Raw genomic sequence first — 27,338 nt, forward strand, 5'->3', positions numbered from 1 at the left:
TGGCTGGGGCTGGGTGAGCGAGGGCACCCGCCTCAGTCCTGGGGCAGAGGCAAGGCAAGGCTTGAGATGTGAGTTTAGGGCAAGGGTTGGGCGAAAGGGCCAAAGATTCCTCGGTCAGAGCCCTCTGTTTGGGGAGGAGCCTCAGAAGAGCAAGGAGATGGTGATAAAACTGACCCCTGATTCCAGTTTACCCAGTTGGGAAAACCTCCGGCCAGGAGGTTGGAAGGGTAGGACTGCAATACCGAGATGGAGTGGAGTGATTCCCAAGAGCCGGCGACAGTCCTGTGCCACCCCAGGCAGCCCACAAAAAAGCAGGCCCTGCTGTGAACCCTTCTCCATTCCGTTCAGAGTCAGGTTTGCCTCCCCTCCCAACCTAGAGGCTCCAAGCTGCTTTCTTGAGCCTAGCTTAAGTCCCTCCTGCTGCAGGGGGGTGACTTGGGCTCCTGGGGTCCAGCTGCCTTACTCTGAGGCCTCTGACTCCTGCGAGAGGAACTTCTCAGACATTTCGGTGATTTGGATCACAGGGCCTTTTCTGTTCTTCTTTATCCGGGAGGGGGCTCTTGAAAGGCCAGACTTGGAGGCAGCTACAGGGAACATAAGGGGTGGGGCAGGGAAGGGGCTGGAGGTTTGGGAGCCACTTAAAATGATGCCTTTAGGGTCGTGACTCCCCCCCACGTGTCCCCTTCCCCACCAGGGGTTCCTAGGGCAAGTGGACTCACCGGTTCTGGATCTGGACTGCACAACGCTGACCATGGCGGTAGAAGGCAAGTCCATCCTGGGGGAGGAGGGAAATGGTAGGATGTGAAGGGGGCCTGTGGCTTAAGCCCCCCTGGGCCTGGGGCCCTGGGGAGTGGCAGGTGGAGGGCAATTCTTGGGCTGTTATTCGCAGTCCTGGGCTGGCCTGCTGTGTGGCCCTGGCTAGCCAGTTTGTCCTCTCTGGGCCTCTGTTTCCTCTCCCCTGCCTAAGTACCTAACATTTACTGAGCACTTAATTACGACAGACATTTGCATGCAGAATCGTATCAATCCTCCCCACCGCAGGCTGTGTTACGGTCAGTTCCTTTTCCAGATAAGGAAACAGGATTTAACGAACGGGCCAAGGTCCCAGTTTGTAAGTGGCTGAGCCAGGACACGACCCCAGGTCTTCCCGGCTCACGTATCCTGCTGGAAGGGGAGGCTGGCTTTGCGTGGGACCCGTGTCCAGTCCGTCCTGCAGCCCCACCCCGCCAGCCCCAGCCCTCACCTGCACTCCTCGCCCTCCACCAGCTTGCGGTAGGTGGCGATCTCGATGTCCAGGGCCAGCTTGGTGTTCATGAGCTCCTGGTACTCCCGCAGCTGTCGGGCCATGTCCTTCTTGGCCTGGTGCAGGGCGGCCTCCAGCTCGGCCAGTTTGGCTTTGGCGTCCTGGAAGGCCAGCTCCCCCTGCTCCTCGGCCACCTTGATGTTCTCCTCCAGTTTCAGGCACTGCAGCCAGGACGACAGAGGGAAGGGGTTAGGGAGCACTGGGCGGGAGGAGAGAGTGGGCCGGGAGCCCACCTCTGTCCAAGGGGGAGGTATGCAGGGCAGGGAGTGCTATGTGGCGGTTTATTCTTGGGTGTGGTGCCGGGTTGCCCTGAGGCAAGAGGGAGTCCAGTTAGACCTAAGGAGACCCTTTCCGGAGGCCACGAGAGAGGGAAGTTCTGCAGCCTCCCCCCGCCTCCACCCCGGGAGCCGGTCTCAGCTGTCTTGAGAGGGCAGCACTTGCTCTAAGGCTTGTCCTGGCTGGACGCTGGGCTCAGGCGTCCGCTCTGTTCTCTGTATCATTGGCCAGAGGCCTGGGAGGGAGGAGGTGGGTTCTGGGTATTTGTGCTGGTGCTCTGCACCGTTCCCACGGCGCTGGCCAGTTTACAGAGCACCTTTACATGCAATGCTCACGTGATCCTCACAGCCATCTTAGGACAGGTGAGGAAACTGAGGCACAGAGTTGCTAAGTGACCTGCCCAGGGCTTTGCATGCTCTCAGCGTGTGTGTGTCTGCGTGTGTCCGTGTGTGAGGGTGAGAGAGTGTGTGCCCCTGCACTCCTCCCTGCCTCACCCCCAGGAGGGGCCTCAAGATACTCACATGGCTCTTGATGGAGAGGATCTGGGATCGAAGCTTCTGGATGCGCACGTTGAGGTCAGCGATCTCGCTGCGGCTGCTCTGGAGGCTGTTCCCAAACTCAGCTGAGCAGGCGGCTCGCTCCTCCAGCTGGAGGGCGCAGAGGAGGTGGCAGTGAGGGGCAGCTCACTGCATCCCTCCCTGTGCCCTTGCCCTTGCCCCTTGCTGCTCCCTTTCTCTCTTACCAGCGCCCCCCTCCCCAGCTCCACTTCCTCTGCAGCCACCACTCCCAGGCCAGCCTCACCCTCCTACCCCCTCCACGCCTGACTCTGGCTGGACCCACCCCTGGCCTGGTGTTACTGGGTGGCTTCTGGAGGGCGTCGACCGTGACCTGTCCCCCAGCGCATCGGCTCTCAGCCGGCAGTGCTGGAGTGCTGGGCTCTCACATTGTCCACACCTGCCCGTGAACCGGCTGTGCCGCCCCTGTGCTCCCCACGTCCCTCTCACAGACTGTCAGCGCACAGAGCTGATGGTGACTTCAGCCCCTCCCCGCCCAGCTCAGTCAGCCCCACACCTGTCTCCGGGAGTACGCCTCGGCTTCCTCCAGGCTGCGGGCCGCGATGGCATCATACTGGACCTTCACCTCCTCCACGATGCCGCTCAGGTCAATGTGGCAGCGGCTGTCCATGCCCACAGTCACCGACACGTCCTTCACTTGGGCTGTCAGGTCCTTCAGCTCCTGGCCGGGCACAGACGCAGGGGCTCAGGGCTGGTGGAGGTGGACCACACCCGCAGCCAGCCATAGTCCCCCGTGGTCCCTGCTTCCCCAGGGTGAGTGGAGAGTGACACTCTGTGCCTCCCGGAGGGATGACCCAGTGATGGGCGCCTCTCGGCCACTTGCCCCCAGCTCCAACTCTTGGGAAGCAGCTCGCTGCCCCTGCTCACCCAGTGTCACCTCCCTCTCTGGGTAGAGGGGACAGGGCAGTGAGGGACTCCTGGCTCCAGAGGCTCATCTTGAAAGCCTATTTCTCTTCAGTGTCCCCACCTCTCCCAGGGTGGGACACTTTGCTCCTGGCTGATGGGGCAAAGGCCCGGGATGCCTGGTGGGGGGCTGTGGCCCCTCTACTCTGTCATGGCTCAGTGGTAATGCAGCCTGGCCTCCCGCTCTGGATAGGAGCTCCCCGAGGGCCTGGGGAGCCACTGGCCTCTCTGTTCCCTGCCCCCCACATCTGGAAGTGAACACTGTTTGTTGAATAAGTATTGGAATGGGAGCCCGTGAATGATGAGAGGCGGGAATAGGGCTGGAGGCTGACAAAACTGTCCTCCTTGCTCCCCTGCCAGGGGCAGAGGCTGAGGTGACTTCAGAGTCACCCCAGAGACTTGCCACAACCTGCCCCCCTCCCCCCCCAATCTGGCTGAGGAGCTTGCCCACGACAACACAATTTAGCCTCGATATTTTCATTTTCTCCCCATCTTTTAGGGTCCTTCTTTCCTCCTCCTCTCTGTCCTTTCCTCTGCTTCGAAAACGCCAGCCCAGCGCGGTTGGTTGAGCGTTGGACTCTTGATTTCGGCTCAGGTCAGGTCATGATCTCACGGTTCGTGGGACTGAGCCCCACCGTCGGGCTCCACGCTGAACGTGGAGCCTGCTTGGGATTCTCTCTCTCCCTCTGCCCTTGCTCCCTCACTTTGTCAGAGAAGAAAAAAAAAAAAAAAAGGAAACGCCAGCCCACATCTTCAGAGACCCCTGGAAATGGTAACACCTCTCAGGGGGCTTATTACGGGCCAGGCTGTGCGCTAAGTGCTTTCCAGACCTCACATTTCATCCTCGCCAGGCTGGCAGGACCCAGATCACAGACAGGAAAGAGAATGCGGCACAGAGAGGTTATGGAGACAGTTGTGGGTGCAGACCGCCTTCCAAGAGCCCTTGCTGCTCTAGCTAAGCTCCCCTAGAGAGGCAGGGACAGGGGCGGAAGCCAGTCTATCTTTCTAGCCCCAGGCTGCAGCCTGACAGCTTCCGGCCTGAATGCTCAGGGGTACGTAGGGAGAGGCAGGTGGGGACAGGGGTCCTCATAAGGGGCTGCAAGGTGTCACCTTTCAGGCCCTGGGCCACCTCCCCTGGAGGTGCGGAACAACCCAGGCCTGGGCAGGGCTGGTGCGGGAAGGAGGAGCGAGGGTCCGTGGCCAGCATTGTAGAGACAGAGTGAGTCAGGTGGCAGGGAGGGGGGCGGGCCCCCTGGGAGGCAGGGGTGGGGCTCACTTGGGGGGAGGGAGGGCGTGGGGCACAGACGGCACAATTACTCCTACTGGCATTCACAGTTCACCCTTGACCTCTGCCTCAGTCAGCAAATTTTGGTCCCTGTTCCCATTTTTCTGAGATATATATATTCCCTCTCTCTGTCTTGCTTGCTTGTTTGAATCAGGATCCAAAGAAGGTCCCTCTAGCGCAATTGGGCCATATGTCTCTAAGTCTCTCTTATTCTATAGATACCCTTCCAACTTTCGCTCTTCCTCTCTCTCTCTCTCTCTCTTGCTATTTTTCTTATTTAAATAAAAATTTTTAAGTTTATTTATTTACTTTTATTGAGAGAGAGACAGAGAGAGCAAGTGGGGGAGGGGCAGAGAAAGAGAGAATCCCGAGCAGGCCCTGCACTGTCAGCATGGAACCTGGTGTGGGGCCCGAACTCACGAACCATGAGATCATGAGCTGAAACCTAGAGTCGGACACTTGGCCGACTGAGCCACCCAGTCGCCTCGCTATTCTTATTGAAAACACTGGGTTGCTTGCCTTGTAGCGAGCCCCGCAGTCTGGATTTTACGGATTGCTCCATGTGCTGGTGTTAAACCCGCCCCCGTGCCCCCTGAATTTCCTGAAAACTGGCAGTTGGTGAGGCCTGCTTGGATCCACGTTCAATTTTTGTCTCGTGACCATATTCTGACCTTCGTTGCTGACTTCGGGCCCCCTCCTGAGCCTCGGTCTGTCTTTATGCACAGAGAGGTTGGAGACCAGAGGAGGAAGGCACCCCCCTGCCCTGTCTGCTGGCTGCCCAACCTCACCCGCCGGCCTCCCGGGGGACAAGGAACGTGCAGAAGGAAGCTTAAGGCAGTGGTGGGTGTACAGAAGGCCCGCTGGGGGCAACCTGTCCCCATCCCGGAGCTGGCAGGACCCTGAGCCTGGTGGCCAGCTGCCCCTTGAAGTCTCCTGATGAAGGATTTTCATTGCTCTTCAAATGCACTTAACAAAGATCTCTGGGCAAAAGCAGGGGGAAGCCCCACCCCTTTGTCAGAATAAGCTTGATGGTCCCTACAGACCCATGTCCCACCTCTGCTGTTCCCAGGTCACCACTGGAGGCTGACATTGCCCACCTGGAACCAGTATCCCAGCCAGGGCTTGGTGTGGATGGTTTCGGGAATGCAGCTTTGGGGCTTCCTTGGTCAACACGCTGGGGGGTTGCTCAGTGGGCATGGGAAGTTTCACGTAAAGCCCTCTAATCCAGGCATGAGCTGGCCCTTGTCACGGGCCAGGAAAAGGCCAGGGCACTGTCAGAACGCACTGTCGGGAGGGAGGGAGAAGGGATCGGCAAAACAGAGCCGATGGCGCAGACTCAGTCCATTTCTGGAAAGAGGCAGAGTAAGCATGAGCTCGGTAAACAGAAGTAGGAAACGGAGGGTGCAGAACATCTGTAGACCTGTTCCGACACGCTGGGCCCTGCTGGGCTGCAGAGGACCTAACAATGCAGGCTGTGTGCAGGCAGCCGCCACGGGATGGGCCCTACAGAGCATGTGCACCTCCAAGTTGGCAACAAATGAGCCAATGTGCAGTTTAGAGCTTCTCTAAAGACGACCCTCTTTGTGGTTCCCGCGTCAGGGGAGGCGGTGACTCTGCGGGGGTAATTGACTGCCGCTCAGTAAAATAGAGTGCTTAATGGCACTGGGCTCTGAACGCTGCCACCTCTTGCTAGCTGTGCGATCCTGGCCAGGTTTTTTAAAACCTCTCTGAGCCTCCATGTTCTCATCTGTAAAATGGGTGTAATTGTAGAACCGAAACTAGCTAACATTTAATATTTACCATATACCAGATACTGTTCTGACTGCTTTAGCATATATATATATATATATATATATGCGAGTTTTAGATGTTCATTTATTTTTGATAGAGAGAGAGAGAAAGAGAGAGAGTGTGAGCAGGGGAGGGGCAGAGAGAGAGAGGGAGACACAGAATCCAAAGTAGGCTCCAGACTCGGAGCTGTCAGCATAGAGCCCGACGTGGGGCTCGAACTCACAAACCGCGAGATCACTACCTGAGCTGAAGTCGGTGCTTAACCGACTGAGACACCCAGGCGCCCCTGCTTTAGCGTATAGTAACAAAATAGATCCTCACAACAGGCCAGTAAGCTAGGCTCTATTATTTTCCCATTTTATAGATAGGGAAATTGGGGTCTAGAGAGAGATAAAAGAACGTGCTGGAGCTCACATAATTACTGAGCCAGGATTCAAATCCAAGCTGCTCTAAAGTTTGTGCTCTCTTAATCATCATGCCTACCTTTATAGGGTTGCTGTGAGGAGTGAATGAGATTACACCTGGAAAGCACTTAGCACAGTGCCTGGGATATAGTAGGTACTCAATAAACAGTAGCTAACCATACTGTTGTTGTGATAGGTGATGAAACCGGGGTGAAATGTCTGGAGGCAAAGCAGCCTATATTCCTGGAGCAGCCTCCCTGGCACTATGAAGGCAGGCAGGCAGGCACCAAATCAACTTAGACCCATCAGGTTCTCTTTGTCGGCATTTTAGGAGGGGCGCCTGCCTGCAGGGGGTTATCAGTAGATCCCCTAGCTAATCTCCCCGGAGGTGAGGGGCAGAGGGCTGCCCAGGCAGCTGCAGTGTATAGATGAGGCCCAGAGCAGCCCCTGGTCATCCGCTTTTGAGGCTTCCTGGCCTGTGTGTGTGTGTGTGTGCGTGTGTGTGTGTGTGTGTGTGTGTGTGTTGGGAGAGGGAAGGCCTGTTTTCTGAAATGCAGAGGTGGGCTACATAGCCACGCTTTTTTTTTTTTTTTTTTGCATTTATTTATTTTTGAGAGACAGAGAGAGACAGCGTGAGCAGGGGAGGGGCAGAGAGAGAGGGAGACACAGAATCGGAAGCAAGCTCCAGGCTCTGGGCTGTCAGCACAAAGCCCGATGCGGGGCTCGAACCCACGAACCGTGAGATCATGACCTGGGCCGAAGTCGGACCCTTAACCGACTGAACCACCCAGGCGCCCCTGTAGCCGTGCTTTGCTGATCTGGTGTCTGCTCAAAGTCAAAACTCTCTGGCCCCTGAGCCAGCTGTGGCTGGCACCTCCCTTTGCTTAGACCTGCCTGGCCCCTTGGGGTAGCCACTAGCCACGTGTGGTAGCCCGCCCTTGAAATGTGGCTAGTCAGAACGGAGATGAGCTGTTGCATGAGAAAGAGAATGTAAAACAGCCTCTTACTTTTTTGTATCGATTACATGCTGAATAATCACATTGTGGATATACAGGGCCGAATGAATCGTATTATTAAAATTAATTTTTTCCGCTTTTTTTTTTTTTAAATGTGGCTACTGGAAAAACAATCACATACGTGGCTCGCGTTCTATTTCTGTGAGTGCCAGCTTAGAGGCCCACGGGCGTGGGGAGAGTTTGGAGCGCAGGGTCAGTGTTGCCTTCTTAGCCTGCGGCAGTCCGTGGACACGCGGACGTTACGACCCGACGCCCACTAGGCATCTCGCGCTAACAATTGCCGTGCGCACTGAGCACCCCCGCGTGCACGGCGGTCTCGTGACGGCACAGGCCAGACCCCTCCCCTCTCTGTACCACCCCTCCCAGTGCCCCCCCCCCCCGCCCCCCCGGGAGCCGCCCGACGCTCTTAGAATGAGCTCCAAACTCCGACTCGGGGGCCGAGCCCCCGTGTGAGCCGACCCCTCGTGTCTTCGGTGCTTTACACAGATCTTCTGCACGAAACCCACTGAGCTCTCCCCTGGGCCGGACCTCCCCAGCGGGGGCCTTCACTCACTCACACCTCCGCTGAGACCCCGCCCCCCCCTTCCCATCCTTGACCTTCCCCTCCCTCTCCAGCACTACCACAACTGGCTTTCTGCAACCTGGCACTTTTCACCCTCCCAAACGATCTCGCTCACATGTTCGTTCACTGGCGCGTTACCTGTCCCCTCTTAGCTCTCAGGTAGCCCCTGAGAGCGTGGACTTTGCCCATCGTGCCCACTGCTGTGATATCGGTGCTAGGGGCCCGGCAGGCTTGCCATCGCCATTTGTTACCTGGATGACTGCATTGAATAATCAGCACAACCTTATGGGCCCCGTGTTATGACTCAGCCCATTTTACAGATGAAAAAACTGAGGCAGAGGAAGGAGAAATAATTTGCCCAAAGGCACAGGAATGGGGGGAAAAATGAAGAGTCAGGATTTGGGGTCCAAGAGCTGCTAAATCCAAATGGAGCACCAAGAAGGTGGGTGGGTGTGCCTCTGGCAACACCCAGGTGTATTCCTGGTCATGGGCCAGGCTCATGGGCCGGGCAGGTGGGGAGGAGAACATCTGTCCCAGAGGACGCCCTGGAGGCAGAGTGGCGTGGACGGGCCGGCGTCCCCGGCCAGCAGCAGGGCCCATCTGCTGACCGCACTGGCCGTGCCCTCGGCCTTGGGCCATTTACCCCCCAGGCTCAGCTGAGGACTTCGGGACAAATCAGAAGGGATCTGGAGGCTCCCCTGTCTGCATTTCCTGGGTCATTTTTGTTCCGGCAGAAGCTAGCGTTGTCTGGGAACCAAAGAACCTGACTATAGGTCTTCTCTGCCTCAGCCCAAAACAGGGGAGGGGGAAGTGCGTGCCTCTCAGACCTGGGCCTGGTGGTGCCCGCCATTTAGGCTGCAGCGATGGGAAGAGATCAGTTCCATAAGGACAGCTGGTCAAGGCCCCCTGGTTCTCTGCCCCTAAGGCCACTTCCCAACCCTTGCCTGGATGCACCGGTCCCCCACATGCCCTCCGCACACCAGCACACTCCAAGGAACAGGGTCTCCTTGAGAGAGAGGCCTCTTGGGAACCTGCCTGTGCTCCACGAAATGAGTGATGTGGGGACACGTGGGATTATTGACCGCGGTGCAGGAAGGGGTTGAGGAAATTGTTGCTGGCCGCCCTTCCCTCCCCTGAGCTCTTGGCTCGGTGGGACACCGGCCCCCTTTCCTCACCTGCTCGTAGATGTTTCTCATCAGCTCCACGAAGCTCTGCAAGCTTTTTAATTTGGTCTCCAGTTCGGTCCGCCTGAGACACTCCGCATCCAGGTCCTGAGGGTGGGAGCAGCGGTGAGTGATGCGGGAGGGCGGCGTCCCAGGGCGGGAGAGGGGTGCCCATCCTGAGGGAGCTGGGGGTGGTTCCCAGGGGGGCCCTGGCTCAGTGCCGGGAAGAAGCAGCAGGGTGAGGACAGATATCAGTGTCTGTCTATGGTCCCGGGACTCAAGCCTCTGAGGGCTTTGCTGGGGGATCCTCAGGGGACAAGGGCGGAGGGTCCACGGGGAAGGAGCCCCTGGGACATGCAGCGTAGGCTACCTTCTTCAGCTGGACGAAGGTGAACTCCATGTCTGTGCGCTTGGAGATCTCGTCCTCATACCTGGGATGGGGTTGGGGGGGTGGTGCGAGGCAGCGGCAGAGAGAGAAAGAGAGAGAGAGAGAGAGAGGCCGTTCAGCCGCATGTGGCAGGAACTCGGGGGACGATGAACTCTCCTCAGTGGGGCTCAGGGCCTCTGCTGTCCCATTCGGTGCCTTGTGCCAATTGGAAAAAAAAGCGGCCCTTGCCTCAGGTGGATGTAGCCCCTCATCTTCTGTGACACATCCCTTCTAGGCCCATGACACGTGGTGCGGGCTCCGGGGAGGCAGGCACATCTGCTCCCCATTCTCGCGCTCCTTCCAGATGATCAGCCACTCCTCTCCTGGGGGCATCTGTCCCCCTTCCCGGCTCTTCCTCATATCCGCCTCCTTCAGGAAGCCTCTCTGGATTGCACAGCACCCTTTCATCCTTACTTTGTTCTCTCCTCTTTTCCCTATCTCCTCCCCCCAAGAACCGCCATTTCCAGCAAGCTGTGCCTTCGGTCAAGTCTGCTCCAAGATGCCCGCTCCCCGCTCACCCTCTCCCTCCACCTCGTCTGCTTTGCTCGCTGGTAGGACACCATTCCATCGTGGTCCCTCTGGAGGGGAGAGTGTGGACATTGCAGCCAGAGGGACCCACAGTGTGCTCTTGGGCAGGTGAAGCCCTCCTTCCTCGGCTCGCCTGTCTATCAGGGGTGGGGTTGCATGTGTGTGCACGTGTGGGGGTTGGACCAAGCCCACCCCTGATGCATGACAGATATTGCAGAGTCAGAACTCAACGCAGGTGGGTTCTCTCTCTTCTTAGATTTGTCTCCTCCTTACTCAGGCCCACCTTGTGTTTGGAATAAGAACGTTGCTGGATGGGAGACGGGATCTCTGGGTCACTGATCTTAACCCCTGCCTCTAATCTTGGCCCCGGGGGCTGAGGGTGATGGGTGGATGTGGGGATTCTGCGCTTCCTGTTTTCATCCCTCCTCCCCAGGGAATGCCTGAATCACTGGCGGCTCTAATTACAGCCGCCCGCCTTCCCAGGTCCCTGACCTCACGGAGGCAGCGTCGCCCATTGCCCACAGCAGCTGGCTGGAAGGGCCCCCTCTTTTCCACCAGCCTCCCTGAGACACCCAGGGGAGTGGACCCAAGCCGACAAGAGCCCGCTGGGCACGGGGTCTCTGAAACTCCGTGTGCTGAGCACACGCCGGCTCCCCAGACACTGCCCTGGCTTCCGAGAGTCTGTCTGCAGGGCAGGGGGGCTCTTAGGATGCAGGTCGTGGGGGTGGGGAGGAGGGTGGGCCAGGGAGACTGGCCTGCAGTCTGGGGCCCAGCAGAGCCGGGGAAGCCCGGGAAGTTTACTTGTACTCTTTCCTGTGCAAGCGGGCTCCAGAGCCACACTGCTGGGGCTCAGATCCTGGCTCCTCGCTCCCTAGCCACATGACCTTGAAGAAGCTGCTTGCGCGCCTCGGTCATGATAATTGTGATGTCACGAGGGTTATATAAGTTAATACATGGAGTGTTTACAAAGTGCACGGTACCTGCTAAAGCTATTATTATTACCGGAGCTCTGCTCTATCTAACGCCAGGCCCCGGCCTCCAACCCTTCTGCCTTGGCCTCTAGCATTTCTGGAGAGAAACCGTGGGAGGCCTCTTTGCAGAGGGAGTGTGGGTGGTTCTCTGCACTTCCTTCCCAGACTTCCCACTGGAAATTTGGTGACCGCTGAGGAAGTCCCAAGCTGAGAAGCCCCTCATTGACTGGCCCTCTCCACATAAGCCCAGTGCTCAAGGCTCTCTCTCTCTCTCCTCCCATCTGGATAGCAGAGTTCTGCCTGTCTGGGGGGCAGGACCGTGGGGAGAGCTGTCCAGTGGGGGTTCTCTGAGGTGTGAAACCTCCTCCTTACTCCTCACTGCCCTTTCCATCCTTTCGTGTAGGCTTCCCTCCTCCCTCTTCACCAACTCCATTGGATTTCAGCCCTAGTTCACCTCCTCAACCAGATGCTTTTGTGCAGTGGACCTCTTGCACAATTGTACATGGTACCCCTGAGTCACTTGCTGTGTGGCCTTGGGCAAGTGGTTTCCCAAGAGGCTTTGCCCGGCCCCTGCTTCATCCTTAATAAATAAAAGAGTTAGCTAGCTGATCCTTGGGGTCCTGGCTACATAAAGCTTTTGGAAGTCTCCATCCTCATGGAGACTTGGGTAAATGCCATGTCCCCCGCTGCACTCCCAATCCCCTACCAGTCTGCCAGCCACCAATTCCCAAACCCCTTCTCAGCCCTTTTCAGCTTGTCACACCCACCCCGGCACCCGCCCCCCCCCCCCCCACTTGTTTATTTCCAGAAGTGAAGCTGATCTCATCGGCCTTATAGAGGCAGGGCACACCCCTCCTTGTTAGGGCTTGGCCTGGCATCTCCTGGCTCCTGGGGGCCCCCGGGCTCTGCACAGCCAAGCTGGAGCTTCCCTGGCTCTGGCCTGTGGATCCGGAGAAGCCCTCCAAACTCATCTTCCTCAACCCTGGTGGGTTCCCTACCCAGAGAGGGGAAGAGAGGCCCTGAGCCCAAACAGCAAGCTCAGGTAGCAGATGGAAGGCAGGCAGCGGGCCAAACGAGGAGGCTGAGCCAGATTAAAACAACAAGTAGTGTTTGTACAGAACTTCCACTTACAAAGCGCCTCCATAGATGTGATCTGGCTGGGCTCACAGGAGCAGGCCCTGTACCGCGGATGGCTGGGGTTAGACATGGGACTTAGCATGCATGGCTGTGTGACTGAGGACAACTCCCTGCCCTCTCTGGGCCTGTGTTTCCTCCCCCATGAAGGGAAGATCCAAGGCCCCCATCCGGCTATTCTCTGATTCTCTGGGGGCCGAAGACTGGCTAGATATCAGTGAATAGAGTTTTGGGTTCTGGTATGCTGACCCTGTTCTCCTCATCATGGTCAGACATTGAAGCCAGGCAGCCCAGAATGGGCAGTGAGGGTTTCTATGGGTTTCCATAGGAACTGGTAGGGCAGGGCTGGGGATAGGTGGCCCCTAGGCCACAAAGGGGCTCAACCATGAGGATGAGCCCTGGCCAGGCCTGCAGATCATGCCCGTTGGCCAGAAAGTTCCATCTAGATTGATAGATGAGGAAATTGAGGCCTCTAGAATGGGGAGAGCTTCCCATGTGAGCATCTCCTCTGAATATGGCTTGAGCAGGGGAGGTCACATGGAGAGGTGGTGGGAGAGCTGAGCCACAGTCCAGACCCCTAGACTCCCGATAGGGCGCTCTATGCTCCAGCCCCACCTGGCTGGCTTCTCCCAAGACTGCAGGCCTCGCCTTGGGTTGGCAAGGCTTTGGGGCTGGGCCAAGTGCTGGAGGAGGTGAGGGGAGGGGTTCAGGAGCCTCCCACCCCACCCCCCCTCCTCCAGAGGAGACCAGACCACAGGAAGGGGCGCCTCTCTGCTCTGTCTCAGCCTCCCTCGTCCTGGAATCCCTGCCCACTATCTGGTCAAAGATGTCACCTCCCCTCTGAGTTACCCAAGCGCCTGGTCTGCCTTTCCAGACTGCCCAGTTTGGTTCAGCAAACCTGTGTCAAGGTCACTACTGTGTGACGGCCACTTCAGCCTTCTAGGGGACAGAAGACTTGGCATGTCTGGCTGCCGGGCACCATGATGAGCCCCCTGCCTTCTCACACCAGGCTCAGGCTGGTTCAGCATCACCATCACCCCTCCAGACAGGGGGAAATGAGGTGTGGACATTAAGCAACTTGCCCGCGGTCGCGGACCTAGTGAGGGGATGGAGGCAAAGAGGGAGCCCCTTTCGGTCCATAAGCGTCTCGCAGGCTGGGGCTGGGGCTCCTTCGTCTCTTGAGATTGCAAGGTGACCACTGAGGTCAGGCACGTGTCACCTACAGGGGATTGTTTCTTTTTTTTTTTTTTTAAATTTTTTAACATTTTATTTATTTTTGAGACAGGGAGAGACAGAGCATGAACAGGGGAGGGTCAGAGAGAGGGAGACACAGAATCCGAAACAGGCTCCAGGCTCTGAGCTGTCAGCACAGAGCCCGCCGTGGGGCTCGAACTCACGGACCGTGAGATCATGACCTGAGCTGAAGTCGGCTGCTTAACCGACTGAGCCACCCAGGCGCCCCGGGGATTGTTTCTTTATTCCACCAAACCCCGCCGTGTCTGCCTCCTGCCTGCACCTGCTTCCCTTTCCAGCCCCCACCGAGATCAAATTTCCAAACCGTATCCCAGGCAGGAGCCCATCTGTCGCTCTAGCTGGTGACCACTTCCCATTGCCAGTGGGATGTGTGGGCGAGAGCGAGCGTGTTTATGGGCAGAAGAGGAGGGGATAGGGGACGGGGGCTGTGATGGTGCCCGGGTGCTTAGCTGTCAGCCAGTGCAAGACTGACTCTGTTGCATGGCCACCGTTTGGAAAGGTTGCTGTGGGTTCACTGTCATATCCTCCCAATATTTAGAATGCTGGCTGCCATATAGTACGTCCTCAGTCAGTCAGTCTTAGGAAGGGAATGTTCTTCAAGGAAGTCTTCTCTTTTCGTGGCTTGGTGCCCTGGCCCTTGCGTCTGAGTGCAGGTTGCCCCCCACCCCCCCACCCCATCAGTCCCTGCCCCCGGCCCCTGTAAGGTGCACCCTACCTGATTCGAAACTCCTCGACTTTCTCCAGCACCTGCAGCAGGTTGGCCTCCAGCTGGGCCCGCTCCTGGCTCACTTTGCGCACTTCGTCTTGCAGCCGGCCCTGGTACTCCTCATAGAGGTGCCCGAAGTCGAAGGTGGCGGAGTCCTGGCCCTGCAGGAAGTGCCAGCGGGTCTCCAGCAGCTGGTTGCGCCGCTCCAGGGCCTGCACCTGGAAGAACAGGGGAGCAGCAGTGTGAGGGTCGGGTGCAGACAGGCTGTGCGCGGGCGCCCAGGGCCAGCTCGCCTGCCCGCATGGGGGCCTCCCTGCACAGTGGTGGCTCATCTGCTCTGTGCTCGCCCCACTCGGCACATTCAGATCACATCTCCACTTACTGATGGTTCCAACAGAAGATGGAGAGATAAGGTGAGGCATCAGAGAGAGGCGGGGCCAATTAGCAAAGATTTCCTAGGGGAGGAGCGGGGTCGGAGAGAGGAGGGAAGGGGCTGAATGTGTCAATGATGTGAGAGGCCCTCCACGCCCGCCTGGGGCTTGGGTGGGAGACCCAGGGAACGTAGGGTGTCAGAGGCCCGTCTGCCGTCCCCCTCCACCCCCCACCTGACAAGCCTAGTCTCATCTTGCCTTGGAAACTCAGCAGGGGAGGGCCTGGTTAGTACTGAAATGCTAATCCTCTCGACAACTTTGGACTTGTAGCCTCTCCAAGCCTCAGTTTCCCCAGCTAGAAGTTGGGGATGCGATGGCCTGCCCTGGCCGTCTCTCGGGGCTATTTGGGAGAGGAAGCCGGGGAGGCGCTTTGGAACAGTCTTACTAGCTAATGTTTCCGTGGCCCCTACTGTGTGCTGGAACCTTGTTCTATGTGCTTGGCATCTTTGCTTCATTAGCAACCTGAAGCGCTGGGTACGGTTATCTTCTGCCACACTTCACAGAGAGGTTAAGGTCACAAAATTGGCAAGCGGCAGAGCCAGGTGTGGAATCCAGGCGGTTGGGGTTTAGGATCTTTTACCCCCTACAACATGCGGCCCCCTGTCTGCTGCTGGAGTCGCCGCGGGCCCTGGGACCCACCTGCCTTTCCCGGACTGGTTTCTGCCTCTAGTTGGGGCCAGTTTTGCCAAGAGGGTGACGACTGGGCAGGCTCTGGGCACAGCAGCCTCTCTCAAACCGCCTCCATCCCGCCTCCTTCATACACTGATGCAGGGCTTCCCGCGGCTCCCACCCCAGCCACCACGCCCTGTTGGGATCCCTCTTGACTCCTGTCCTTCCCTCCACCCAGTCCAGCCCAGCGCAGCCTGAGGGGGCCCCCGGCTTTCCCCCAGGCTGCCTGTCCTCTCGGGGCTCCAGCTTTTCTCTGCCCCTCCTCTTCCGCCATCCCTGCCCCTCCTGTATGCGCTCCCGGCACCCCTCCTGCAGGAAGCCTCACAGCTCAAAAGACGCCCCCCTTCCTTTCCTTACGGGGTTCTCAGGTCATCTGCTCCTTACTTGTCCAGACCTACCACCCTCCCCGTCAGACTGGGAGCCGCCTGGTCCCTTCGTGGGATCCCTACCACTTGGTGCCCGCGACAGGGGCAGCAGGGAGAGATGGCAGGGGCCTGGCTCCTGGACAGGCAGGCTGTTGTCACGGGGATGCTGTGATAGATAACCAGCCCGGTGACGTTCCCTCTAGCTGCAAGCAGGTAGCTGGCCGCTCCCCTGACCACTGCTGGCACCAGCTCTCAGAATCATAGCTGAAAGAGCCAGAATCATAGCCAGGAGCCTTTTGATCAGCTGGTTTGTGCTCGTCACCTATAAAGAAGGAGGTGAGGGCCCAGGGTGGTCAAGCGACTTGTCCAGGATCACGTGGCGACTTGGTGGTCAAGCTTCCCAGACGGGCCCCTCTGATGCCCCCACCCCTCTGGACCTTCATGGACTCCCTGTTTCTTTTGAATTTGGGTGCTGGGTGGGTCCTCCTCTTTCTTTCTGCCCTGCCCACCTTCTTGGGTTTCCTGAGAGACCGTAATACCCTTGAGAAGTCCCCTGTGACATTTGTGTTAGATAACACCAGCTGGGCTACTGGGCCATGGGGCCCGGTAGGCCGTGCTGTCATTTCCTTTCTTAGCTCCCATTTGTTCTGGCAAGTTCTGCCTACAGCCAACCTGAGCCTGCCGTCCGCTGTTGTCACAGCCAAACAGGTGCAGGAGGGACAGAGGCGCAGAAGGTTTTGGTCCTACTCGTGTGTGTGTGTGTGTGTGTGTGTGTGTGTGTGTGTGTGTGGAAGGGATCTCTGGTGGGGGCGCTATTTGCTCACTCCACCTTCCGTCTGTTTTGACAAGCCAGAGCCCTGTGTTTACACTGAGGGTGAGGTGAGAGCAGAGATGTGAGGCTCCTTCCTCCACCCATAAGCAGCAAACCCCCTTTACACCAGGAAGTCCTTCCCTTAGCCTAACCTCCATTTCCTATGCTTCGCTATGAGCCTGCTGGGAGACGCTTGCTGTACATGTGACCAGGCAGGCCAGCCAGAGGCCACTTTTGGTTGTGACAAATGGAGCAGGCTGCCTCCGGAGGGGGGTGGTTTCTCATTGTCTCGGTGGGAGGGGATGGAAACTCATCCCCCATCCAGAATCTCCCCTGCCCAAAGGCTCCTCCCTTTCTGCCACAAAGACCTAGGGAGGGCCAGGTAACCAGTTAATTACCCCTAACCTGTCAAGGCTGCTGAACAGTCACCTCTTACTCCCCTTCCTCCCTATTCTGGATGACCGCCCCCCCCCCCCCCCCCGCCCTTAGATCGCAGGTGACAGCTCTAGGAGAGGCCTCGGAGAGCAAAGCCCTGGTCTGCCTGCGTCCCATTTTACAGATGAAGACACTGAAGCCCGGCAGCACAGAACTCATTGTGACCCAACTCCACTGCCCGGCTGAGCAGTAGGCCCAGCCAGGGTGGGGAGACACGTCCTGTTGGTAGAGGAACCTGAACAAGCCAGGCTGGAGCTCCTGGCTAGGGGCCTCTGGGGAGGGAGGATTCGGATCCCCAGCTCACGGCTCCAGTGGGTGAGCTTACAGAGGTGACTCTGGGGCTGGCAGGTCCTTCTCCCCACATGGGTGGTGGTGGTGGAGAGGTGGTGCTGTCACATCCCCTGCCTTCCAGGCAGCACTGGCTCGTGCCCTTCTGTGTGCAGGCAGGTTGATGGCTCCAGGGGCTTCCAGAGGCCCCACAGGCCTGGGGAAGACATTGTGCCCATGGCTCTGTCTCCAGGCACTTCACCACCCCTCTTAGGTTCCCTCAGGGGTACTACTGGCTGTCCTTTCTCTTGTCCTGTCTCCATCCCCTCTGCTGCCTGCATGTGAGGGTGAGAGTGCCTGGCCGGCTGCCTCTGCTGACGGTCAGCATGCCTCTCCCTGCCTGCCTCAGCCTCCTCTCCCCCCTGCTGCCTCTGCTCACTCCCCCTCCTCTCTGGGCTGTATCTGTCCCCGTCCTGCTGGGCACAGCTCAGGACACAGAGCACAGAGCAGGAGCAGACACAGAGCAGGAGCAGAGCAGGCAGGGGAATCTGAAGCTCAGAGAGGGCGAGTAGCTTGCTCTAGGAAACAGAGCCTGCAAATGGAAGAAATAACACTGCTCCAGGGACCCCCGGCCGACTCCTGGGGGTCACCCCCCCATCCTCTTCCTCCTTCTCTTCCTTGGTGCTCTCTGATTTCTCTTGGTGCCTCAGAGGGCCCAGAGGGGATGTAAAGCTGGAGGGTCTCTGCCCGTTCCTGCTCCTTGCCTAGAGCCCCCATCCCTGCATTGGTTATTGGCATCTCGCCGCTGGGCCCATACGTTTCCTTCTAGCCCTGTGCTGTGCTGCTACCCACGAAGCTCTCCTCGCTCCCTCCCTCAGGCTCCTGCCTAGAAGGCACCACCTGGGTTCAAGAGCTCTCTGGGCTGAGCCCATTTATGTGATTTTTTCATTTAACGCACAGAACCCACCTGGCACATGGTAAGTGCTTTATAAATGCTCTTCAAAAATTATCCCAGTTGATCCTGACAAGACAACCGCACAGATGTGTACTGAGAAACAGAGAGGTTAAATAATTTGCCTGAGATTGAACAGCTGGTCAGAGGTGGAACCAGGACTCAAATCCAGAAATGGCGCTTTCCCTTGGGCCCTGGAGGCCTTTACAAGGAGATGGGAAGGGACACGAGCTAACCGACTGAGCTCACAGACCTTCTCTGGGGAGCCGGTGGACCAGCTGGGGCTTTTTGGCCCAATGATCAGGGCCCCCAAGAAGCTAGCACCCATGGCTCCTTGCGTCCTACCCTGAAGAACATCCATCTCAAGGCCAAGGCTCTCGGGTTGGGAGGTTCCAGTTCTGCTGAAGACCTTAGAGGGTGTCGCCCTGGCCCCGGGCACAGGACCCCAACCCTTTGGGCCCCTTCCCTGTGCCTATGTACCTTTCCTGTCCCCATGGCAGAGGCATAAGGTGATATCAGCCCTGGCGTTCAGAGAGAAGAGCCACCCATCTGAGCCAAATTACATAGCTCGTGAAGCATTCCTTTTAAGGGATTAGAGCGGGTTTCGAGAGGAGGTGGCTGTGCAGGGACCTGCCTCCCCAGGGTAGCAGGCTGTTTTCCTAGGGCACACGGCCCAGCAGCACGGGACTCTGCACAACCGGCCGGGCGGGGGCCGGGGGAGGGAATGTGCCACCTCAGTGGATGGTTGTCCTTCTCCAGCTGTCGTTTCCCTCCTCATCCCCCCCACCCCACCACAGCCACCCCGGCTGTGGGCACGGGAATGCTGGTCTGGGCACATGAGCTGTGGGGGGAGGGGCGGGGGGGCGGGAAACAAACCCGAGTCCAGACTGTACACTAGGTGGTCATGTGACCTTGGGCAAGGGGCTTAACCTCTGGGCGGCTGTCTCCTCATCTTTACAGCAGGGGACAGAGCCGCGGGGGGAGTGTGGCTGTGTGGGCTAAAGGACACATATTTGCAAAGGTCCCGCAGAGAGCTGGGCACAAGCAGGCGTTCCATGCCCCTTACTTTCTTCCCTCTGCCCCTCTCCGCGAACGCCCACCTGATGGGGTACAGTAGCCACGTGCAGAGGAGCACCGAAGCAGGGAGGCCAAGTGCAGAGAAAGATGGAGGCAGGGGCAGAAGGATGGGGCTCTGGTTTACTGAGCAGGAGGGAGACGTTGAGTTTTCCTCATCTGTAAAATGGGCCTAAAATTAAGACTGCGTTCATAAGGTTGTCGAGGGAAGTTGAGATAAATCTGTGAAGCCTCCAGCACAGCGGATAGCCTGTAGTAAGCGGTGAATGCAGCTGTTACTTTTGTGATCATCGTTTCTGGGCAGGGCAGGGGGTGCAGAGCCCAGGGAGGGCTGATCGGGAGAGGTCTCCTGGAGGAGGTGAATGAGGAGTGGGCTTGGGAGGTGGACGGGACTTTCTCAGAGCTCTTGAAGCCCTTGCCCTGGGGCAGAGATGGACAGGAGTGCCCCCGGACCAGCACACCAGCCGTGGCAGTGGGGTCTAGGAAGTCTGGGTGCTGGGGACTCACTCTCTCTCTCACGTGGGTGCTGGGGAGGCTTGGCTGCCTGTCTGCTTCTGACTCGCAACACCCAATCTCTGCATTCTTATCTCCTGACATGGTACCTCGGCATCCCTACCCTGAAGCCTCCTTCTGGAGGCCGCACATGCCCCTTTGGCCCTGCTGGCACGTCTCCAGGAGCTGAGCAGGGCCAAGGCCCGGTGTGAAGCATGGACTTGGGGACTTATCTCCTCTGTCCACCTGCCTTGGTGTAGGACGGCCAAGCATTCCTCCATCAGCTGTTCCTATGAGAGGGTATCCTTCTGACCGCACTTAGAGCTCCTCCCTGGTGTCAGTGACCCCAGGCCATGAAGCACATCATTATCCAGACATCCCTTAGAGCCATCCTGGGGCCTCTTTTTCCCCCAGTGCTAGGATAGCTCAGGGACTTCCCTCACCATCTCTCTGCTCAGACCTAGCTTGCTGGCTCCTCATTGGCTGGGGTCAGGGGTGGGGCAGGATGCTCCAGAAATACAGAGCTCAGCCACCTGCCGAGGTCTGAAGGTCCTTAGTTTTTGCCGCCCCCCCCCCCCCCCGCCCCATCTGCTCACCTTGCCAATCAGGGAGGCAAATTTATCGTTGAGGACCTTCATCTCCTCCTTCTCCTGGTTCTTCTGCTGCTGGATGGCTGGGTCCACTTTGAGGTCCAGGGGCACCAGCAGGTTGGAGTTCACGGTTACCTTGGGGATGGTGCCGGCCGGCCCACAGCCCGTGAGGCTGCGGGAGCTGAAGCCTGGCCCCGGGGTTCCGCAGCTGCCCCATCCCGAGGTCCCAGGCCGGGGGCCGCCCGCAGGGGTCACCTCACAGCTGCTAAGGCTGCTGAAGCCAACGACGCAGGAGCGGCAGGCCATCGCGGCCCCCGGGCCCGGGACTCGGGAGGGCACGGGGGTGTGAGTGAGCCTTTGAGGGGTGGCGGGCAGCTGGCTCTGGTCGCAGGCAGGGCAGGCTGGGGACTGAGGAGCAAACACCTGTCCTACAGTGCTCATTAGCTCCGGGAGGGCGGGACGCCTCCCAGCCCGACCAACCTGTTAGATGATGCGATGCTTCCGCCCCTCCCCCGGCACCACGCACCCAGCTCGTCCCAGGGCCTGAGACCTGCCTGCCTGAGGGGGCTGTTCACAGCCGCCCACCTCCCCTCCATGGAGCTGGGGCTGGCTGGGCTGGGCTGGCTGGCGGGCTGGGTGGGATGGGGTGGCTGCAGGGGAAGGGCAGATTTGAGGAGGAAGGAGAGGGAGGAGAGAGAGAGAGAGAGAGCGCGCGCCTCTCGCCACAGACCTCACTGCATACCTGAAGGCTGACGTATCTGGGCTCACATACTTCTGGAAAAGATGAGGCAAGCGCGGGCCCTGCGCTCCCTGAGTGTAGGGCAGCCGTTCCGGGCAGCGTGCCATCCTGACACTGGGAAACAGCTCCTTCTTATTTGTTTTCTAGCTGCCTGAGAATCGACCCGGCTTATCGCCTCTTCCTGTCATCCTCTCTCTCTCCCTCCTTCCCTCCTTTGATCTATCATTTATTGAGCACCTACTGGGACAACTTACTCTTCAGGGGCTGGGGAGGAAACAGATGGCCAAGGCCAAGTGAGGCCTGGGCTCCAGACTCAGCTTGGCTGCCCGCCGCCCCTGTGAGCTCAGGCAGGTCATTTGACTTCTGTGTCGAGGATGAAAATACCACCGCCACGGGAGTCGGTGTATGCACGGAACTCAGCGGAGGGCAGGGCACGAAGCCCTCAGTAAATGGTGGCTAAGACCCAGGGCCTGCCTTTGGGGGGTTGCGTCTAATGGAGGAGATGGCAGGGGTCACATGCAGCTCTTCCTCAAGGGCTGTGGGAATGTGGCCCTGCCTCCCGCCCTTTCTCTTCTCTCCTTTCCTCCGTCCTCCCTTCTCCTTCCCCTGTTTCATCTTCAGAATGAAGTATCTGTAGAAAAGATGCCCCATGGTTCCCAGAGAACCTCTGGTGGGGCGGCAGAAAGTTCAGTCAGCCCAGAGTGCCCCCTCCGTGCCACCCTGCTGCAGTTCCAGAGCCCCTGCTCTTTCCCTTCCTGGGTTGCTGGCTCTCTGGGGCCTGCTTTTCCTTCCTGTCTGGCCTGATGGTCCTGGGCACTCTTGCCCTGGCTGGCTGGTCCTGTGTGCCCTCCCTGGCTGGGCCTAGCGTACCACTCTGGGGCCGTGGGACCCCAGCAGAGAGAGTGTCTAGGAGAGGCTCAGGGGGTCAGGGGTAGGAGAGCTCTTGGCCCCTCCGGGACTGAAGGAAGAGACGGGCTGGAGATGAGAGCCAGTGCCCGGATGACACGGCCCCATCCAGGCCTCCCGCCTCCCAGGCCAGACCTCTTTCCCACAGAGTGGGCATTTCTGGCTCACTATCCCGAGGCTGAGTTCCCAGCTCTGATGTTGGGGGTGGGCCGGCAAGGTACTTCTGGGTGACCAGGTCACTGTGATGGTGTCTGTGTCCCCACTTCTGACACGTGCTGTCCATTCCCCACTCGGCACCCACCGCCTGGCCCACCCCGGCCTCCCCGACCTCGTATCCATATGGCATGTGGTCCACCTCAGCAGCCTGCCCTCCCCCACGCTGGCCACCCCTGTGTGCTCTGTGGGGACGGGGGACGCAGGCAGTGGCATGGGGGCTCTGCCAAAATGACAGCCGACACGCCAGGTATGTCCCGAATGCTTCACGCGGATTAGCTCCCAGAATCCTCGTGACATTTGAGGTAGAGGAGTTCGTTCTCATCAGCCCCAATTTACAGAGGACGAAACTGAGGCTCAGAGGGGTTCAGCGCCTGTCTAAGGTCACACAACTTGGCAGGGATGGATTTGGGCCCAGACAGGTGGAGTTATGAGCCCTCCCTCTTCTCTTGGCCTCTGGGCCTGGTGACCCCCGGAAAGGGCAGCGTGATAATGAGAGGAAGGGCCTTCTTACTGTGCCTCCTAATTTTCTTTGAGCTGGGTGCTCCAATTCTCAAAAATGCCTCTGCCTGACTTAAGTCTGCTGTTTCTTGCTGACTTGTGCTGACCTCTGTCAGCCTCAGAGCTTTAACAAGGCACAGTTAATGGCCTAGTCCCCGGCTTCCAGGCTGGCCTGGCTGGCCCATCTCTGGGGCCTGAGCGTTGCATGGCTTTCCTTGGGGGCGGCTGGGCCTCTTGGAGGCATGGAGGGCATGTTGGCCTGGGGCCCTGGCCGGAGGTGGGTGTGGGTCCCGGTGGCCATTGGCCGTCACAGCTCTGGCTGCCAAACAGGAAGAGCAGCGGAAAAAGCTCCAAACAAAACTCCTCCAAACACCCAGCCCCTCCTCCTCCCCTGCCCCTCCCACTTCCAGCTCTAAGCTCCACCCACATCATCCTCTACCTCCACGAAGGTATCCTTGGGGTCAACTACACAGTCCCCTGCTTCTCCACCCTTACAGAGGACCTGATGTGACCCTCTCCCGGCCTCCATTCAGAGCCAAACCACCTAGGGGCTCAGGCCTCCCAGGAATCAGGATGCCTGGCAGGGGTTGGGAGAGGGAGGACGGAAGGTGGGCGGAATTTTCATTCTCTCTGGGGATGTTGGGGTACCTGGGCAGTCTCCAAACCCCTCCTGGAGGTACTGACAACAAACTTGCTTCGGGTTTCAGGTGGGGCGCGAGCGTGGGTGACCCCCAGCTGGAGACAGCATCAGGACACTGTGCCTCTGGGGTTCTGGAGGCCGGTCCTGGTTGGTCCTTACATGGTCCAGGGACGGAGATCTCAGTGCCCCTCCCTCCACCCTTGTCTCCCTCCTTCGCCCCGATCTCCTGTAACTGGTGACAGGATGCCATCCTGATCCCGCCCCCCTCCCCCCCCCCCCCCAGGCAGAGAAGCGGGGAGGCACGGTCTGGCCAGAGGTGGGGCTTCGGGGGAGGGGGTGGGGGAGGTGTGGGCGGGACTGTCTGAATGTCCGAAAGGCCCTTGAAATCGGTCCCCCAAGAAGCAAAGGGGAGTTTCTCGTTTTCTCTGCTTCTTCCTTTCCTTCTGTTTCTCTATGTCCCTCCCTCCCAACCTCTGATCTGTCTCCTTCTTTCTCATCCACCTCTTCTCTCTTGCCTCCCTGTCTACCCATTGCACTCAGAGCGTCCTGCCCACTCAGGGCCCGGGCCCAGGCCTCCTTCGCCTGTCGGAGCCCCCGCAGCCTGCCTAGGTGGCCTTGTGGGAATGGCATCCATGTGTCACAGTTTCAGTGTCTCCTTCACGTGCTCTGCTCCGCACTTGCCCTGAGGCTTGGCCCGTCGAGCAGGCGGGCCTGGGATCACTCAGAACAGCAACGCATAGTTCCTGGATGAATGTTCCAGTGAACTTATCTCAGCCCGGCTGGGGCTCTGGGGTGGGATGTGGCTCTTGGGGAGACAGGCAGGGACTCTCCATGTGGGGAAGAATCTTAGTCTCACTCCAGGGCATGATGGGAGGCCCGGCGACCCCTCTAGGAAGACTTCCCAGATGATCCTGTTCAGGTTCCTGCTATCTCTCTTCGTCTCTCCTAAATGCACATCCACATCAAGGCTCACTGGGTCAGGACCCTCTGGCCCGATGAGGTGAGAAACTCCCACCTAATTCCTCTGGGCTGTCCCTTTGAGCAGGCCTGCTCTGAGGCCGCAGGAGGGAGGCTCTGCCCAGTGGTCACGTCTCAGGAATGGGGCGACCATGTAAGTCTCCTCCACATGCCAAGCAGGCCATGGGGACCTGGGAGAGGCACTGAGCTGGCTGAGGGCATCTGGGATACAGGGACACATCCCCAGAGGGGGCAGGTATCAATGTCGCTGAGGAGTTCAGAGGAGCAGTGACCGCCTCGGGGGCCCAGGGAAGCTGCATTCAAGGCGTTTCATTACTTTGCATAAAGTGTTTCAGTGGCTCCCCGTGTGTTATGGGATAAAGTCTGGAAGATTCCTCGGGATCCTTTGCTCCTACTCTCCTTCTTTTCGGGGTCTCATCACCTCCATACCTTCCTTCTCTCCACAGCCCCTGCTGATTTCCACCCCACCACTCTGGCCCTATTTCCCTGAACCTGCTGAGTGATGTCATGAGTCCGTGTTGGAGAGCACAGGCTTGGAACACTTCCATCATCGCGTGTGAGGCCACCGGACCCTGCTGCCCTGCCAAGTAGGCATCGGAGACGGGCCAGGAGGCTGTGAGGCTCCCGCAGGCTGTGAGGTGGTTCGGGATATGCCAGCAGGGCCGCATGGTGGTGGCAGAGCTGTGGACCCGGGGATGGCAACCCTGGTTTCCGGTCTGGGCTCTACCACGCACCAGCTGTGTGGTTCCAGGGCCAAATGTTCGGCCTCTCTGGGCTTCAGTGGCTGTAAACTTCGATCGTACAATCCACCTGCATGATTGCTGGTTTTTTTTTTTTAAATTTTATTTTTTATTTTTTAAAATTTACATCCAAATTAGTTAGCATATAGTTTGCTGTTTTTTAATTAAAAAAAATTTGGGGGGGCGCCTGGGTGGCTCAGGCGGTTAAGCGTCCGGCTCAGGTCATGATCTCACAGTGCGTGGGTTCGAGCCCCACGTCGGGCTCGGTGCTGACAGCTCGGAGCCTGGAGCCTTGCTTCGGCGGATTCTGTGTCTCCCTCGCTCTCTGTCCCTCCCCCACTCATGCTCTGTCTCTCTCTCTTTCTCTCTCTCTTTCTCAAAAATAAATAGATACACGTTAAAAACAATTAAAAAAAATTGTTTTTGTCTCCAATTGGGCTCAGCAAATGTTCCTCAAACTGTTGTCACATCTTTGCTATGCCAGGTGTAAGCGAGGTCCTCGGCCGAGCAGCGTGCTGGAGAGGTCAGGCAGTTGTGGGTATTCCATAATGAGGGCAGGCCTCGGGGGCCAGAGAGAGGTGAGCACAGGCTAATTACACTTTCCTGTCTTCATAGCACTTAACCCAATTTGTAATTATTTGTTGTTGGTTGTTTACCTGTGCCTCTCCTGGGAAGCTCTGTGAACACGGGGACGGTGTGGTGGTTTAGTCCCTCGGTGTCCCAGTGCCCGGCACAGTGCCTCGCATGTAGTGGGTGCTTGATGGCCATTTATTTCTGGAATGAGTAAAAGGCCACCCTTCTGCACAGGGCACTTGTTGTACTGAATTGCAACCCAGGGCACGACGTAAAGAGCTTTGGGTGGTGTAGAGTGACAGACCCCAGGTGGGTTGTGGAGGAAAGTCAGGATGGGGAGACACCCCCAATTCTGGAAGCTGGCTCTGGGGCCCCTGCTCTCCGGGACCTGGCTGCCTCCTTGCCAGGCTGAGCTGGGCCGATGGGGATGGGCCCATGGCTCACGTTGGGTTCTCTGCCCGGGGTTTCACACATACCACCACGGGTGACCCGCAGAGGCCTGGCATCCTGTTCCTTTGGGTCCCACTCAGCATCGGGTAGGAACTCTGAGGCCCTCCTGCTGCAGCCAAATGTCTTAGGTGGGTGAGAAGATTGATGGTCCTCCCTGCAAAAGAAAGAGGAAGGAAGAGGCCTCTCTGAGCTGGTCAGGCATGCATTTGGGGCAGGGCTGGGACCAAGCCATAAGCTCCCCAGTCCCTCCCTCACTGTAGGACCTGAGGGTAGGACATATGGGGGAGGTTCCCCTGGTCCAGAGGTAGGATAGGCCCAGCCTACCTGGGGAACCCCAGCCCATGCCTGGCTGTGTGGGTGCTGTGTTTCTGCCAGTGGTGTTTCAGCCTTGTTGCCAGGCCTGCTTCTGGGTGGAGAGGAGCAGGAAAAAGAATTGCACAAAGGGAAGCTGGTGGGAGGGCCCTGCTTCCTCCATGGTTCACTGCCTCCCAAGGAGGGCCAAGGGGCCCCTGGGTTCCCTGGGAAAGACCACGCCCTCTCATCTGCTGTCTGCATCTGCTGTCTGCTGGCCCCAGCAGGGGTCTTGGTGGCCTCCCCTCACTCTCCATGCCTCCCACTGTGCCTGGCCTTGGGCCTTCCAACAACCCTGTCTGCTCTGAGCCTCGCTCAGCCACCCAGCCAGCTCTAGGTCCGCCTGCTCCCTCCCTGTAGGAAGTCTCCCCAGATGGCCCCCTCACTTGCCCTCTGAGCCAGGAGCTCTCAAAAGCAGCCTTCATGATGGCAGGACTTTGCTTTGTTCATTGCTCTAGCATCAGCGGCACATAGTAGGTGTGCAAGAAACAGTTGTTGAATTAACGCACAGTGTGCCCTCTTATTCTTTAGCACTTGTTTCTACGGCCCACTTAGGTAAAGGTTTCTTCCCTCCCCCAGGCCCCCACCGCCACTAGACAGGGTCTGGAACCCTGTCTCTTCTCTATTCTGTCCCCGTGCTGCCCACCCCCCCAACTCCCACCAAGTCTTGGCCACTGAAGAAACCAGCCAATTCTATCCACCCCTCCTGCTGTGCCTTCACTCAGGGAATGCATTCTGTGTCTCTCCTGGGTGCCTGGGTCTCTGCTGAGCAGTGGGGCGAATACAGGCAGGGTGATGACTTGGGTGTTCTCCCCACATTCCGGGTCCCTGCAGCCTCCCCGTCTAGTGCTTTCTGAACTCTG

General features: G+C 58.3%; 1 protein-coding gene and 1 long non-coding RNA gene across 3 annotated transcripts; both read right to left on the minus strand.

Annotated features, from left to right (window-relative positions):
- Positions 1 to 322: 322 nt before the first annotated feature.
- On the minus strand, positions 323 to 20,985 carry KRT80 (keratin 80). 2 transcript variants are annotated; one of them, XM_047864789.1, is made up of 9 exons: positions 20,391 to 20,985; positions 14,308 to 14,516; positions 9,649 to 9,709; positions 9,291 to 9,386; positions 2,651 to 2,815; positions 2,101 to 2,226; positions 1,244 to 1,464; positions 720 to 775; positions 323 to 584 (listed from the first exon to the last, which is right to left on the minus strand). In XM_047864789.1, exons 1-9 carry the CDS (start codon positions 20,823 to 20,825, stop codon positions 460 to 462), a joined length of 1,494 nt encoding a protein of 497 aa, XP_047720745.1. In that variant the 5' UTR covers positions 20,826 to 20,985; the 3' UTR covers positions 323 to 459. The 2 variants fall into 2 exon arrangements, with proteins under 2 accessions (XP_047720745.1, XP_047720747.1); XM_047864791.1 differs by having other exon boundaries at positions 454 to 619.
- A 4,457-nt stretch (positions 20,986 to 25,442) lies between these two features.
- LOC125169438 (uncharacterized) lies at positions 25,443 to 26,541 on the minus strand. The gene is made up of 3 exons (XR_007153678.1): positions 26,449 to 26,541; positions 26,151 to 26,278; positions 25,443 to 25,875 (listed from the first exon to the last, which is right to left on the minus strand). It is a non-coding gene; the product is annotated as an uncharacterized LOC125169438 (long non-coding RNA).
- Positions 26,542 to 27,338: the final 797 nt, after the last annotated feature.

This window comes from Prionailurus viverrinus, chromosome B4 (genome assembly GCF_022837055.1).
Source record: "Prionailurus viverrinus isolate Anna chromosome B4, UM_Priviv_1.0, whole genome shotgun sequence".
In the NCBI taxonomy this organism is placed as follows: Eukaryota; Metazoa; Chordata; class Mammalia; order Carnivora; family Felidae; genus Prionailurus; species Prionailurus viverrinus.